General features: G+C 50.9%; 1 protein-coding gene across 1 annotated transcript in view; it reads left to right on the plus strand.

Annotated features, from left to right (window-relative positions):
• Zbtb7c (zinc finger and BTB domain containing 7C) overlaps window positions 1-13,950 on the plus strand; it is a 234,934-nt gene extending 220,984 nt beyond the window's left edge. Inside the window, exons 3-4 of the mRNA XM_051163686.1 lie at window positions 6,046-7,269; window positions 12,957-13,950. Coding sequence (XP_051019643.1) covers window positions 6,062-7,269; window positions 12,957-13,608 — 1,860 coding nt within the window. The 5' untranslated portion in view covers window positions 6,046-6,061 and the 3' untranslated portion in view covers window positions 13,609-13,950. The remainder of the gene's footprint in view (window positions 1-6,045; window positions 7,270-12,956) is intronic.
• The last annotated feature ends 2,891 nt before the right edge of the window (window positions 13,951-16,841 follow it).

Raw genomic sequence — 16,841 nt, forward strand, 5'->3', positions numbered from 1 at the left:
CCTACTTCAGGGTCCACAGACTATGGTGAGTAAAGACCTACTCAAAGGATGCGGTAGTTACTGTCCAACCTTATTCCTGCATCTACAGAGGAAACCTACATTCCCTGCAGAGCACCCATCTGGCCCCACTACATAATCCAACCAGGTGGCTGTCATCTCCAGGCCTGGGCACGGAGGAGCTAGGGGCTAGAGACAGGGTGGAGTAGAGGAAAGCTGCTGGCTGGGCCACCTGCCCAGGGGATTGGCAGAGGGAAACATCATCCTGAGCCCCAGGTTTGCTGAGCTGAGCAGCATTCAGGGAGGTACATGCATTCCCCATCACAGTAGCAGAATTGTCCACAAAGTTGCACCACCAAGACAGCCATGGAGGACAAGAAGGCAGTGGCACTCCAGCACTTTCTAGCTGTGTGGCTCTCAAACCCTATCAAACAAAGATCACAATACCAATAGAAAAGGTGATATGAAGTAATAATAGAAAATGGCAGACAAGGCTGTGTGCAAATGTCTGGGGTTCCCAAGGCAGAGTGGAGTTGTCCAGCCATCATTAATGACATCCCAACTATCTCCTTTGTTTCTCTGAGCCAATCTGTTTGTTTGTTTTGGTTTTTCAAGACAGTGTCTCTGTGTTAGCCTTGGGTGTCATGGACTCACTTTGTAGACCAGGCCAGCCTCGAACTCACAGCAATCTGCCTGCCTCTGCCTCCCGAGTGCTGGGATTAAAGGCATGTGCCACCATGCCCGGTCTGAGCCAATCTTTTTAAAGTTCATTTATTAGTTAATTTTAAGATAGCATTTTTATTCTTTGCGAATTTCATACATGGTTGACAATACATTTTTATCACTTTCCCTCTATTCCTTCTCCTAACTCTTCCTAGATCACTTTCTAGCTCCAACTTTGTGTCCTTTTTTTTTTTTAACCTTAAATAACCCACGGACTCCAATTTATCACAGGGCTCTGAGCTTCCTACCCTACTGTTAGTTGCCTACAGGTGAGGGTTTCAGCCATCTGATGTTCATTCCTCAGACAGCCTCACATCAAATCCCTGAGCAAGACACAGCCATCCTTCACGGGGACAAAGGCATATACTTGCAACACAACTAGGTTCAAATCATGCCACTACTTGCCACCACCCGTGTGGCCCTGCGCTCATCTCTCAGGCCCTGCAGAGCTGCTCCTTTATCTGTTCATTGTGAATGATGCTAAGAGCTCAGTTGTGCCGTGGAGGAGGGATTAGAGGCGCGATGACTCAGGTGTGACAGACAACTGGTAAATGGTAGCAGTGGGGACTGTCAGTGCTGGCTACCAGAGATGCCTTTGGCTTCTTGGAAGGGAGACTGAGAAGCACAGTTCTCTGAGAGTAAACATTCATTTGACAGTTGATTACCAGTTACTTGGGCCCACTTGGATTCTAGAAGCTTCCATTGTGGCAGAGACCAAGGGCCTGCTAAGTTAGTCGTGGTGCTCCCTAGAGACAAGGACCCCGGCACAGGAGGACCCCTGTCTGCTTCCTGAGTATAGTGCTCTCCTTCTATCCGTCCCCTTGAGATTAGTCTTTTGTCTAGGAACACAGCCCTGAGCTACCATGATTCCATCCCTTCCTCCAGCAATGAACCAAAGATCACGAACCAAAACACAGTAGGAAGCCAATGAACAAGAGGTGTCAAGGTCACCAGCCTGTTAACCCCTCTCCAAGCTTTTCATGTCCATGTCTGGTACCAGATTTCTCATGGCTATCTAATGACACAGTAAGAGGTGCCATGGCCACCAAAGCCACATAGCCACAACTGCATCTTCATGGTTCCAGACCCCAAAGGAGACACTGCTGTACAAGCTCAGCAACCTAGGAGCCACTCCCTGTCCCAGGTGGGGGCTTAGACCTACTCGCAGCACAGTGAGACACAGCCACACCTGGTCACAGGCTCTGGCTCCTTTAAGAAGGCAGAGGAGAGCTGGGAAAGGTGGCCCATACCTGTAATCCCAGCACCCAGAGAAGCAGAGGCAAGCAGATCGCTGTGAGTTCAAGGCAAGCCTGGTTTACAAAGTGAGTCCAGGACATCCAAGGCTACACAGAGAAGCCTGTCTCAAAAAGCAAAACAAAAACAACAACAACGAAAGGCAGGGGAGGGAGTTGTCCTTGAGAACTGATGAATTTGTATACCAAACAATAATTTTCAAATCGATAAGCCAAAATTTAATAAGACTGAATGAGAAAATAATAAACCTCTAATTATTGTAGGTGATATTTCTGTGCATTTTATCATATACTTACTTATTGATTATATATGTTATTAATATGAATAGAGAATATTTTATAGGACCAGAAACATAGCTCAGTGGTAGAGCAGTTGCCCAGCATTTTCCAGATCCTGGTGCAATTCTTAACAGTGCCCTGAAACAAACAAAAACAAAAGGAAAAATTGAACAATAATTAATGCCTAAACCTAGACAGTGTAAGTATTTTAAAGCACACATGAAAGATTTGCAAGACTGACTGTGTTCTGGAATAGCAGTCCCTGAGAAGCATTTCTAAGCATTGCTAAGTTTGGTAGTGTAAGACCTAACTAAACACGGAACTGTAGCTCTCTGTGGGTGTTCACTCTGCAGCAGTCTATCAGTCTTGGCTTTCACTTAGAGAGGAAGGCTGGTCATCCTCTGAGGCTCAGGACCCAGTTACTTGTAGAATGACTTTATGGGAATTAGAACACTTCCTCAATAAATTCATTCTGTGTGGACTTCTTGACACTGTCACATACAATTGCCATCTACCAGAAAATGTCAGAATGAAAGTCCCAGACCTACCACGTCTGTACAACAGACAGTGGTCCTCTATAAGATTTCTACTTCCATGTAACAAGCCACTCTGGAATGGAGTGGCTAACAGAGTGAATGCTTATTGCTTTCCATCTTCTCTGGGTCACAGTGGTAGCTTTGGTTCTCTCAGGTGGGTGTATATAGTCAAAATGTCACTTGGGCTGCCATAGAAGAAGGTCTGATGGGTGACTGGAAGGGGCCAATCTCAAGTTGGGTCACTTGCACGGTGGTTGAAACTCTGGTTGGTGTCAGGAAGCCTCAGTCCCTTGCCACAGGAAGCCTCAGTCCCTTGCCACAGGAAGCCTCAGTCCCTTGCCACAGGAAGCCTCAGTCCCTTGCCACAGGAAGCCTCAGTCCCTTGCCACAGGAAGCCTCAGTCCCTTGCCACGTGGACCTTTTCATAGTGCTACTTGGGCATCCTCCCAACATGGCCTCCTTCTTCCTAGAGTGACCCAAGAAAGCAAAGCTGAAACAGCAGTGTCTTTCATGACCTCCTTCAGAGGTCAACACTCAGCACAAACATGCCCGGAATCCTCTTGTAATACAACAGTACAGTGAAAAACCTACACAGCAGTAGTTTCAGTACTGATGGGGACAGCCCTTACCACACGTGTCAGCAGAGTGCTGAGCTTTTAAACAAGTGACAGTACAGAGACAGCTAACTAAAGGACAAGATCATCAAGGTTCTGAAGATAAAAGACTATAGAGGGACCCAGTACATAATTTGAGGGATGGAAATGGGGGGTCACGTGAGTGGGACATTGGAATGCATAGGATACACCTGGTACATTTATGATATTCTGTGTTCTGCCAGGAACAAATCATGAGCAAATGCTTGAGGTATGAAAGTAGACCTGGGCTTGGGGAGTTGCAATGAGCTCTTTGGCGCACAGTGAAGGGAAGTGTGGTGGTAGACCATGCCTGAACCCCAGTACTTGGGAGGTAAAAGCTAGAGAATTGAAGGATTACAGAAGACTCTATTTATTTAAAAAAAAAAAAAAAAAAAAAAAGGGTAGGCATGGAAATCCTGATGAGACCTCATTTCCCATTCCTTCTCTCTGTTCTCTTTCACTGGCAGAGCTTTGCCAAAACTACTGGAAGGAGCCACTGGGAAGAGCTGGGGAGCTGCCTGGAGAGCTAGCAGGGGTCTTCCCAGGAGTGAGAAGCCCCTTCCCTAGACTATGAAAAAGATAGAGGTGTAGAAGGCCCATACTCCTGAAGCTATTCCAACCTGCCTAGAAGACAGCACCACTCACACCACCACCCTAGAACTTTCCCTCCCCTTCAAGTATCCCCGAGATCTCTGAAGGTGACAGCAGACACACTGACCATCCTTGGTTACCTTTACTATAGGCTGTAGGAGCATGTGGTTAAACAGACCCAGGGAAGCCAAGCTGTGGGTGCAGATCTTAGCACCTCTCTCATTGGTGTGACTATCTCTGCATGTTCAGTGACACAGTCCTCAGGATGATGATCAGAGGAAAGATGGCGGGCCTGTGTCCTCTGCTGAAAAGCCCATTGTTAATCTCTAGCTAGGTGGTCCTGAATACTTGAAGCTGGGAGCTGGGGCCCTGGAACAGATCTCTTGCTTCCCCTCCCTTACAGAGAAGGTCACATTGAACCTACTTTCACATGGTCAAACTTACACACAGCTCAGATCTGAGGTCTCTGTTCTGCCCCAGGCCTCAGAGAGCTACCCTGCAGGCTCCATTCAAAGTGCCCACAAATCCATCCTCCTGTATCAGGGTGGCCTTGAAAGATACACCTGTTATATAGCGACATAGAGTGTCCTAGGCAGTTTTCTATTTATTTGATTTTTTTAATCAAGCCTTCTCTTTTGAGATAGTTTCACACATGCTTATCACAGAAAATACAGAGGAATCAACCTGTACACTCCACATGGCTTCCCTTCATAGTGCATTTTCAAAACCGCAGCATAATATTACATCCAGGATACTGATGTTGCTATGGACAAGACCCACCCTGACTTGTACTCCTTTATGGCCACAACCTTCACCCGTCTTCTGCTTCTATGAAGTGGCAATTTCAAGGGCACTGTATAGGAAGCATGTGTTTAGGGATAGGTTCTGTTCCCTCATCATGACTCTCTAGGGATCCATGCACACTGCTGAGTGCACCAGGGTATCAGTATTCCTCTTCATTGCTGAGTAGGGCTCCAACAAACTGATGCTCTATAGTATGCTCAGACACGGATGAAGAGTGTCCGTGTGGGTTCCAGGGCAGGACCAACTTCAGTTTTCACTTCTCTGGGGTAAAAGTGCCACTGCTGGATCAGGTGGCCATTGGATTGCTAGCTCTTTAAAAACACTTGCAGTGGTTTTGCAGAGCGGGTGGGACATTCTACCTTCCATAACAATGTGTAGTTCATTTTTTTTCCCTCGACTTATCTGCTTTTGGAGTTGTCTATTAGCCTATAGCTAGGCCAAATCACTGAACACAAACCAACTTTATCATAAAAATAACATCTCATAGTTTGTTGAAGTGCTGTACCAAAGGGGGTTAAATGGATTGCTTCAGTACCCGTTATACCACCAGAAAGTCAAAAGTCCTATATGAGATCATTGTAAGTCGGGGACCATTCATATTGTCAAGAAACCTCAGATGCTGTCTCTTACAGGCTTTAAGGAGCTGTGAGATTATCCAGCTAGACAAGAGAAGTGATCTAAGGGTACTTTCATCTTTACTGACTTTAAATGTTTGCTTACAGGAGAAACAGCTCACACATATATAGGATGCTAGGGGTTTGTAAGGCTAAGAATTGGTGAACAATGAAGCCTTGGGCAAGGTCAGAAGATAAACCATATGCCACCGTGCCTCTATCCACTCACTGAAAATGGACCACAAAGTTGAGTAGAGGTTCCTGGTAGCTTGTGCAAAATATTAGACTGCTTCAGCTCCTGGGAATTTGTGAGCATCTCTTAGTAGAAGCACCAAGATCCCCACCTTCTACACCTACACACGACAGCAGGATGCCATGCCTGAGTCCATACTGATAAACCAGAATTTTGCAAATCCAGCCTACAAGAGGTCTAGGTGGCTTTTCCTGAGCAGCTGGTGCTCTCTGCCTGTAAGAGGCTAACTCCAAGAGCTTTAAGGTGCAGAGCAAAACTCCAGCCTGAACTGGGTTGTGACCTTCAGGTAAGGCTTAGCCCAGGACGTGAGTCCCCAGGTGGTGCTCATTAACCGGTCTCCCTTTCTGTGTGTCCCTACAGGGCTCTGGCTGAGAACATGGCCAATGACATTGATGAACTTATTGGTATCCCTTTCCCTAACCACAGCAGCGAGGTGTTGTGCAGCCTGAATGAGCAGCGGCACGCAGGGCTGCTGTGCGACGTGCTGCTGGTGGTTCAGGAGCAGGAGTACCGCACGCATCGCTCGGTGCTGGCCGCCTGCAGCAAATACTTCAAGAAGCTCTTCACGGCCGGCAGCCTGGCCAGCCAGCCTTACGTCTATGAGATTGACTTTGTCCAGCCTGAGGCTCTGGCTGCCATCCTGGAGTTTGCATACACCTCCACGCTCACCATCACCGCCTCCAATGTCAAGCACATCCTCAATGCTGCCAGGATGCTGGAGATCCAGTGTGTTGTGAACGTGTGCCTGGAGATCATGGAGCCTGGTGGCAATGGTGGTGAGGAGGAGGACAAGGAGGAGGAGGACGATGAAGATGACGACGACGATGAGGAGGAGGAAGAGGAAGAGGAGGAGGAGGAAGAGGAAGAGGAAGATGACACGGAGGACTTCGCTGACCAGGAAAACTTGCCTGACCCCCAAGATATCAACTGCCCCCAAAGCCCCTCCAAGACAGACCACCTCACAGAGAAGGCCTATTCAGACACACCCAGGGACTTCCCCGACTCCTTCCAGCCCGGCAGCCCTGGCCATCTGGGAGTGATCCGGGACTTCTCCATTGAATCTCTGCTGAGGGAGAACTTGTACCCCAAAGCCAACATCCCTGACAGGAGACCCTCCTTGTCACCATTTGCCCCAGAGTTCTTTCCACACCTCTGGCCAGGTGACTTCGGTGCCTTTGCCCAGCTGCCTGAGCAGCCCATGGACAATGGGCCACTGGATCTAGTCATCAAGAACCGCAAAATCAAAGAGGAGGAGAAAGAGGAGCTGGCCCCACCCCCGCCCCCTCCCTTCCCTAGCGACTTCTTCAAGGACATGTTCCCTGACCTGCCCAGTGGGCCACTGGGCCCCATCAAGGCGGAGAATGACTATGGTGCCTATCTCAACTTCCTGAGTGCCACCCACCTGGGGAGCCTCTTCCCACCCTGGCCACTGGTGGAAGAGCGTAAGCTGAAGCCCAAGGCCTCTCAGCAGTGCCCCATCTGCCACAAGGTTATCATGGGAGCCGGGAAGCTGCCTCGGCACATGAGGACCCACACCGGGGAGAAGCCGTACATGTGCAGCATCTGCGAGGTCCGCTTCACCAGGTACACGGCTGCAGAAGCAAGCTGGTGGGGGGACGGAGGACAGGGCTGGAGCCATGGGGTCACAGCAGAGAGGACTATGGGGAGCAAGAGATGGAGGGGGATCACATAGATGGGGTGACAGTTTTGAATCATGCACCATGTCGACCTAGTGGCTGTGCCTTAACAGGAGAAAACAAGGCAAACCTTAGAGTGACAATCCTTCTGTGACAACAAAGTCTATGACTCGGAGGCTTCAGAGACTCCCGTAGGCCCTTTCCATCCTCCTGACGGGATGGGCCTCTTATCATGTTCTCATGTCTCCACATTGCTAGAAGGGTAACTTGAGATCTGAAATCGGCACAGTAGAAAATGATCGTCTTTTGGGGACATTCAGCAGATGTGTGGTCTATACCTTCTTCGTGCCATGGCTTTCGTAATCAAAGCCCGCAGGTGGGGGGGGATGTGGGGTCACAACTATCCATGATAGGTTTCAAAGGACTTTAAAAATCTGACCTGTTGGTACCATTAGTGTCCCGGCTAGGTTCCACAGTGGAAGAGTTCTGATGAGTGGCCTCCCAGCATTTCAGTGTGTCTGATGTGGACAAAGCGTATTGGTACCTTTCTTGCAGCCATGGCTTATTGAACTAGGTCCTTTCCCACTGCCACTGCGGGCTTCAAAGAACTTGCCTTAGCAGACCTATTTATTCTAATATTATCCTGGAATTTTTTTTTTTTTTTTTTTTTTAGTAAGCACAAAGCATTGGCCTTGATAGATGGGGTGACGTTTTGAATCATGCGCCATGTCAACCTAGTGGCTGTGCCTTTCCAGGAGAAAACAAGGTGGACCCTGTAGAGTGACAAGTCATGGGTGGCAGGACACACTGTTTGAAGTAGCTGAGTAAGGGCCATGCGTGGACATTGTCATGGCATTGCTGAAATGGCTCGACAGGCAATCTGGTGACTGCATTGAAGGACAAACACTGGGGGGTTTTCAAGCTACTTCTGGGACAGAAATCACAGGGGGAATCTGTCCTGGATACTTCCAGGGGGCTTCGAGGGATCATCTTACCCTGGCTTTGTGCCCTAAGTCTTGGCAGATGGCTACAGCAGCCCTGGCATGCTGGCTGCAGGGCGCTGTGCTCCTATTATCTCACAGGGCAGCTGGATCCCTAATTCCCAGATTCAGCTACTCCCCCCCCCCACCAAGGTGCCCCTGAAATCCTATTGACTTATACTATCCCCAGCTCCATGCCTCCCTTCTCCTGAATTCATCTGGCTTCACAGAGCCAGCTAGCCTTAACACACCTGGGTAAGGTTTAGCTGAAGCGTGGAACAACAGAGGGAAAAGCCAGAGTTCGAATGAAGGCTAACTTCAAGTGTGATTCACTCAAGTCCAGCACCAAGGGAAAGGCGATAAAGACCCAGACCAAACAGGGGGTGCATCTGCTGACTCCCCAGCCCAGCCATGTTCTTCTGCCTGGCTCTGGGCAGAATGACAAAGGGAACCTTTCCTTCGGAGTACCCACATGGTACTACTAGAAGCCCAGGTCCCCTTCTTCCTCGCTTCCTGCCTCTCCCTCTGATCTCCAGGGAGCTGGCCTTCTTCATATTCTGAGTAGGTCTAAGCCAGTCTCCAGGCCCTGCCTTTCCTAGGCAAAGTCTTAAACTTGTTCAGTCCCCTGCAAACGGGCTTTTAGTCCTCTAGACACTAGAGCATTCTCCAGGGGAGATCCCTGGCCTCAGAAAACAATGCTGTTTTGTATAGAAAAATAAAATTCCAGGATGTTTCCTCCCAGCAAATTCCTGAAGGCCACTCCATGTGGCCTCTGTGCATACAGTTCCCCACCCCCACTCCACCCCGGCCCCCATCCCTAGGTCAGCTCAGCCCCAGAGAGTCTGTGGCTATCAGGCTCCACCCTGCCTGCCTCCTCCTCCATGAGATGACTGCCATCTGGGCTCTAGGCCTGTCTGTAGCAACTCCATCCCAGCCCCCATCTCACCTCCCCTCTCTTGGTTCCCACTCCCCTGACCCTTCAGAACAAGATCAGACTGGCTTTAGGAGCTGTTCTTCAAGGGCAGGGGCAGGAGCTGCAGAGGGACTCTGCTGGAATCCAGCCTCCCATGAGGGACTTTGTTCTCACCGAGGACTAAGGCTGGCCCTGCTTGACCTCTGCCATCACATTCTTCAGAGCCACTGGCCCTTTACTTGCTGCCCTCCCCAGGGCTACCCTGAAAGAATCCTCTCCTACCCAGCCAGAAGCCAGCCATCCGAAGCCCCGGCCTTGACCTGCCAGGTTGAGATTTTCCTATGATCCTCTCTGTAGCCAGTTCCCCTCACACCCTCTTTTCATGATCTCAGCCTTGGGGGCTGAGCTCCTTGGTCACCATTTATTTTACACACACACACACACACACACACACACGCACGCGCGCGCGCTCTTCAGCTAGGTGGCTATCTACAGACCTAGAATTCCCAGACTCCTTTGCAAGCTAAGGCACTCTGTGCTAATGGAACCCAAAAAGAGAGTCTCTGAGCTCAGTGCTTCCTCTCCACAGCTGAGCTCCTGGGTCCACAGGGCCTGGCAGAACTTAGGCCTCTGGCTTACCTCAGCCCTCAGCGATGGGTGTAAGAACAGCTTGCCCTTCTCCATAATAGGCTCTGAGTTGTCTAGACACCACTTTCTAAAATGACCACTCTTCACGGGACACCCTCTTGACTCCTATAGGATTGCCCATGGTGGAGTTCTCCAAGGGCCCTGGCCACCCCCAAGTCCTCTCTGCTGCCTTCATTCTATGGGTCTCCAAGAGGAGGGACACCCCACACCCTGCTGTTGCCTCGTCCTTATAGCTCTCGGTTTCAGCTAGTCCCACCCATTGTCTCACCCTCAGTTATCAGAGTCTGGAGGCCAAAGGGCAGGACTGCAGGGCTCTGGAGAGGGGACACCTCAGCTGAGTCCTGAAATAGAGGGAAGATAAGAGGCTCATCTGACTTGGTGTCACCTGATCTCAGCCTGCATCTGACCTGTGAGCACTTAGCTTCCCCAATGACCACCATCGCTACCAGGGCTCCAAGGCGGCCTCAAGTCCCCTCCTTTCCCTCCTGCATACTTGGTCACAGGCCAGAAAGCCCTGCCCTGTGCCACTCCAGCCCTTTGGCCAGGAACCCTCGAGAGCAGGGTGATCTGGTGTTCCTCTTGAGTCACTCAGGGTGGCCATGGCCTCCTCATCCACATGGCAGACAGCAAGACAGGGACGTGAGAAGCTGCTTCCCTACAGACACCAGAGGCCCCTGGGAGGACAAGCCACCCAGGCAAAGGTGAGGCAGCACTGGCTCCCCAAGAGCTACGATACCACCAGTTTCTGTAGAATCCTTCACAAATAGTCTGAACTTTATCAACAGTGTCTGCTGGATGCTAAACCCCTTCTCCAGATGCATCAACAAGGCAGGTGCTCCTTAAGGTGGCTTCCAGTTCCCAGAATCCATTCAAGCAGAAGAGGCGAGGGAGCTATGAGCTGCTTGTCTCTGCCCTCAATGCCTGGAGAGATTGGTCCTTAATGGCTCCAGAGACCAGGATGGATAGATTGACCACTGTGAGCTCACAGCCATTCTGCGGATGATCTGTGTGCGGTCTGTCCCTTATCGTGTCCCCCTTCCCTCACCCATGTGGATTTGTGTGCCTGCCTCCTGTGTCCCGGAGCTCCTACCATTATAGGAGAGTTCTGTGTGCACACATGGAGGTCCTTGCCTAGAAACCCATGGACCTTCTAAACAGGTATCCTCCCTTGCTGGCAGATGGAGGCCCTGGCAGGGCCACAGATGTGCAGATGAGAGTCTTGTTCCCCACGGTGGGAGACATACAAATAGGCATGAGACCACCGGCCCAGAAGAACAGCTGACTCTTGTTTGGTTTGGGGCCCCCCCCACCCCCAATCCCTCTCCAAGTGCTGAGAATTGAACCCAGGACCTCGGACATGCTAGGCATTGCTTTCTGTTGTCACTTCCTCTTTGTTCCTCAGATGACATGCCTTGCAAAGTGTGTTCAGGTCACAAGTGCCTCAAATCTTGTTTACTTAGAAGAGACCCACTAGCCAGGTGCCTCCTGTGTCCTCTTCACGGTAAACATTCAGTCACTTAGGTTGTGGCTGCCACTGGACATATGCTGCCTGGGGCTGAGAAACCACAACAGGGGACTCTACAGGCCAGAGTGCCTGAATGCTTTAGAAGGAAGGAAAGTCTGGTGGGAGGGAACTTAAGAGGACTACACCCCTTTCCTCCTCCTCTGCCTCCCCTGCTGGTCCCACTCCCCACCTGCCAGGCTCTCAGTGAGCCCCAGAGAGCATAGAAGGGAGAACATGAACACACACGGACACACACACACACACACAACCCCTACTTGACAGTGCCCACGAGGACTATCTTCTTTCTTCTTGCATCTACCCAGGAAAACTATTTCCAAATGAGATCCCATGCGACCTCTAGTGGCCAGAAGACACCCTGCTGTGCAGGGTTATGTTGAGGGTGGTTTAAATCTGGACATTTTAGGGAGAGTGCTTGGACTCCACATCTGCTCTGACCTCAAAGCCCAACCTGGAATTACAGCAGAGAAACCACCCAAGCCCCACCTGCAAGGAAGTAGTGGAGACGGTGCACAGAGCTCCTGGCCTCTAGCCTCTAGCCGCTTGGGGAAAGCGGTAGAGTGATCCTGGGAGGACTCGCCCTGGCAGCCCAGCTCCTTATACTGGCGTCCTGGGTGCTCATTCTTTAGACAACAAAGCCAAAAGATCTGCTTTTCTTTCAAGACCATTAGGGGGGCCTTGAACTCCTGTCCCTAAAGCAGACCCTGAATCTCTAGCTTCCACTCTGCCTGGAGAGTTTGCCTAACTTGCCTAAGGTCACCCAGCAAGTGGGTGGTGGATCTGCCGCAGAGCCCCGCCCCGCCCCACGCCTTGCCTCTAACCTCAGAGCTCTGCCCCAGATCAGACTGTATTCTTTCATAAGTAAGAGTGGAGGGACCCACAGGAGACGCACTGTCAGCAAGGTGTGCCAGGCGTCTGGAGTCTCCAGATGAGTTCTGGTTGAGGACAGTGGCTAGTGTGGGGCTGGGGGCTTAGGATGAGCCTAGATGCAAGACCAGAGATTAAAGAGCATCCTGAGCCTGGAGGCGGAGGTGGTGGTGGTGGTGGCAGCAGCGACACATGCCTTTATCCCAGCACTCGGGAGACAGAGGCAGGTGGATCCCTGGGAGTTCAAGGCCAGCCTGGTCTACAATGTGAGTCCAGGACAGCCAAGGCTACACAGAGAAACCATGTCTCGAAAAACAAAACAAACAAATAAACAAACAAAAAAAGAGCATCTTGCTTCAGAAGGCCCTTCAACCTTGCAGGGCTGAGACCACGATGCTGTCCTCTCTTCTCCAGAAGATTGTCTTCCAAAATATGAGATGGGCCCCTAATAACAAACAGGACGCTCTCACTCTGAACCTGTGTGTAAAAGGAGCTGTGGGGTGTCTTCAGAGACACTGTTCCCTCCTGCTTTAATCCGGAGGTGAGGCAGACATTTGGGCAGAAGTTGGAGGTTAGTCTTAGGATGTACCCGACTCCTGGCTCGGCACCATGGATACAGGAAGCTAGTTCTGCAGTAGGAAACAGTGTGCAGAGTGGGCACCTGCATCCCGCACAGGGACTAAATCTTGGCTTCTGTGTTGCAGGCAGGATAAACTGAAGATCCACATGCGGAAACACACCGGGGAGCGGCCCTACCTGTGCATTCACTGCAACGCCAAGTTCGTGCACAACTACGACCTCAAGAACCACATGCGCATCCACACGGGCGTACGGCCCTACCAGTGCGAGTTCTGCTACAAGAGCTTCACGCGCTCCGACCACCTGCACCGCCACATCAAGCGGCAAAGTTGCCGGATGGCGCGACCCCGGCGAGGCCGCAAGCCTGCCGCCTGGAGGGCTGCCAGCCTGCTCTTTGGGCCCGGTGGCCCCACACCCGATAAGGCGGCCTTCGTAATGCCTCCCACGCTGGGCGATGTGGGTGGGCACCTGGGTGGCGCGGCCGTGTGCCTCCCGGGCCCCAGCCCTAATAAGCACTTCTTGGCGGCACCCAAGGGTGCCTTGAGCCTACAAGAGCTGGAGCAGCAGTTCGAGGAGACGCAAATGAAGCTGTTCGGACGCGCACAGCTCGAGGCCGAGAGGAACGCGGGTGGCCTCCTGGCCCTGGCGCTGGCTGAGAACGTGGCCGCCACGCGTCCCTACTTCCCGCTGCCCGACCCCTGGGCAGCCGGCTTGGCTGGCCTCCCTGGGATCACTGGCCTCAACCACGTGGCCTCCATGTCTGAAGCCAATAACTAGGCTGGCCCTGGTCTACCCCAGTCCCAAACCCTGTCTTAAGTCCCTCTAAGGCCTGCCCTGCCCCACCCAGTGGATCTGAACTTTCTAGTTTGCAAACACAAAGGGAAAATGAGAAAATACGTTTTAGCTGAGATGCTATTTTCCTGGCCTTCAAGGGCAGCAGCTCCCTTTTGCTGGTGTCTAAGCTGGACACCTCTTCCCTAAGGGTTGGGAGCCCCCCCCCCCAATTCTCCCTGGCTGTTTCTGATTCACATAGAAATACACAGGGTGCCATGTCATAGAAAGCTCCACGCTGGTACCAGGAGCACTCTGCCAGAGGGCTGGCCAGGAGCGACAGCATGTGTCCTGGACAGGCACCTTGGTTGAGCCATACTGTTGGGGGAGTCCCAACACTACTTTCAGAGTCAAGTTCCAGCTCAGAGGTCCCAGATCCAACTGAGCAGTGCACACTGGCCATGGGAAAAAAATGATCCCTACTGGGCAGACAGGAGCTGGCATGGAATGAGCCCATTTTATATTGGCCTGACCTGTGACCCTAGGCAGGCCAACCCTCTGTGCCTCAGAGTCACCCTGCTGTGAAAGGGGGTGGTAACTTTTATTCCCCTCCCCCCTCCATCCATATTCGTACCTGTACCGACAAAGAGTCCTTTGGAGGGTAGACGTTTGGCACCTCCAGAGTCACTGGACAGACGGTCTGTCTTACAGGACTGTTTTCTTGCCTCCACGCGGACATCAACATGTTGCCTCGGTGAGATGTGTAGTAGAACTAGAGAGAGATAATACATTGAAAGAGGTGGGCTGAGCTTCATGGCTTTCACTGCCCACAGGCAGCTCCAGGAATCCCAAATTCTGCCCCCACTTTCTGGAAGGCCACTGTCATATCTGGACACCCCTGGAGACAAACAGTCAGCATTGCCTCACCCCCACGTGCCCTCTGGAGTTCAGTCTCCTTGAGCTAACACTCAAGGGATGGAGACCAGCTTCTACCAGCTGCCACCTGCCCATCTCCCCCCATCCCTGCAAGTGTCACAGCCCAGAGAACATCTAGTTGCTTCATGAATGGGGGCTTCTCCAGGCCTGGGCTTTGCTGGTGACACCCCTTCTAGTGTGTGTGAGCCCTGGCTCCCCCTTTTCCATATTTGACCAAAGGGCGCCAGTGTGAGGAGGCAGAATCCTTTGGGCTGCTATGGGCTCTATGTGGGAGGTCACATGGTTCTGGGTTGGTAGTACCAAGACACCTTTGTTGGCCCATGCTTTCTCAAGTTTGCATTGATTTCTTGAGATCCCAGGGAAGAGAATCCACCTGCTTGGAAAGTCTAGGCCTGGAGCCCCCAGAGCCCTAAGTTGTGGGTCCATGAGACTCATGTTGATTTCCTTGGCTTTTTCCTGTACAAACACAAACGCAAAGGCCAGAGAAGACAGTAGACTCTCTCCCTCCTGAATCTCTCAAGAGAGAATCCCAGTGCCCCATGCTCGTCCATCACCTGTTGGGGCAGCTGCCCCTTAGCTCCCTGTCTGCAGTTCAGACTTGTTTCTGGACCCATCAGCCACTAAGTGACTCTGCAGCTGAACCAGACTCAGAACCAACAGAGGGACCCAGGGGAAGGCAGTGCTGTCAGGCCTCTGTTTTTATTTTGTAAAGGTAATGACTTCTTATAAACTCACTTTTTCAGATGACCGCTTAAGTTCTTTTTGTCGTTTTTTTTTTTTTTTTTTTTTTTTTTTTTTTTTTTGTTGTTGTTGTTGTTGTTTGTTTTTTCTGGGCTGCAGTTTGGAGTTGTACATTGTAAAATATCCAAAGATGCTGAGTGCTGTGTGATGGCGCACTTGAAAAAAGCAGGTTGTGGGGGGAGGGGTGCTGGGGGCTGTTTTTTGTCTTTGTTTCTGTTTCTGTTTCTGACTTTCCTGTCTGTCTGTGGGAGAGCTTTGGAAATTTTTCTATTTATAACTTTTTCTGTGATGCCTCTATGTAAAATGACACACAGCAAAGTTTGCCTTAGTGATTCAAGGGACAATCTTCCATAACTTTGGTCGCACGCCGCATCCTGCCCAGAAATGCTCAGCTAATTTTTCTGGCCTATTTATTAAACAGTATTAACTGACTTGATGAAGCGATATTGAGAGTGGCACTTCTGTGCGATATGAGTGCCGCGACAGGCCATCTACATATGTCCCTTGCTTACAGCTTAGACCAACTGGGCATGACAATTTGGATGTCAAAGACACATTTACAAAACATGGATCTTTGACCTTTTTTTTTTTTCTTCCCCCTATTGGTTTTGCCTACACATATGTCTGTGTGCTGTGTGCGTGCCTGGTGCCCAAGGAGGCCAGAGCAGGGCATTAGATCTCCTGAAACTAGAGTTAAAAGTGGTTATGAGCTGCCATGTGAGTGTTCAGAATCAAACCTGGGTCCTCTGGGCCAACTGCTTGTGGCTCCGTCACCAGAGAGCCTGAGCACAGGGTGCGTGTGCACATGAGCATCTACAGATGCAGCCTGTGGTGTGTGATGGGGACTGTCCTGAGGATGCTGACCATGGCAGTACATCTGGTCCTACCAGTTCCCTGGCTCTGGGCCCAGCAGCCTCCAGCCAGCCTTGCCACTGTTCTCCCACCCACTCCCTGCTCCCACTCCCTCCTTTCACCCAAGCCTCTTCCAACCAGAGACTCTGGATCCTGCTGGAGAGAAGCAAATATGCTTTCCATTGAATGTAGCCTCCCATTGTTCGGAACACAGACCCAGAGCTCAGATTCTTGCAGGAAAATTGCAGAGCTGTGTTGTGGACAAGCGAGGGTTAACCCCACAGTCCCTTCTCCACTTTCCATCCCCTTGTGGATGCGGTAAGCTCTTTATAGGCGGCAGTTCTCTGTACAGCGCAAAGAATCTGGTCTGGGCTTTGAACCCTGTCTCCTCTGAGCTGTGCAATTTTGAGCGTAATCAGTTTTACCACTCTGGTTCTCACCTTCAGAACTCTTGTGATAAGACACATTCTCAAATTCTCTCCCAGAATACTCCACAGAAGAGGACTTTAGCTTCCTGACAGGAGACAGAAAGCTAACGAACTAGCCTGGCACACCCTTCCTCCCATCAGAGCAGAGCGCCTCTCAAGTCCCCTGGTATCATTTTACAGTTTACACCTCTACACTCTGTTACATGTATGCATTTACTATCTTAGCATAAAAACAACATGCAGACTCTTTGCCAGGCAAATGGCTGACTTCTTCACAGACTC

The sequence above is a fragment of the Acomys russatus genome, chromosome 20, assembly GCF_903995435.1.
Source record: "Acomys russatus chromosome 20, mAcoRus1.1, whole genome shotgun sequence".
Classification (NCBI taxonomy): Eukaryota; Metazoa; Chordata; class Mammalia; order Rodentia; family Muridae; genus Acomys; species Acomys russatus.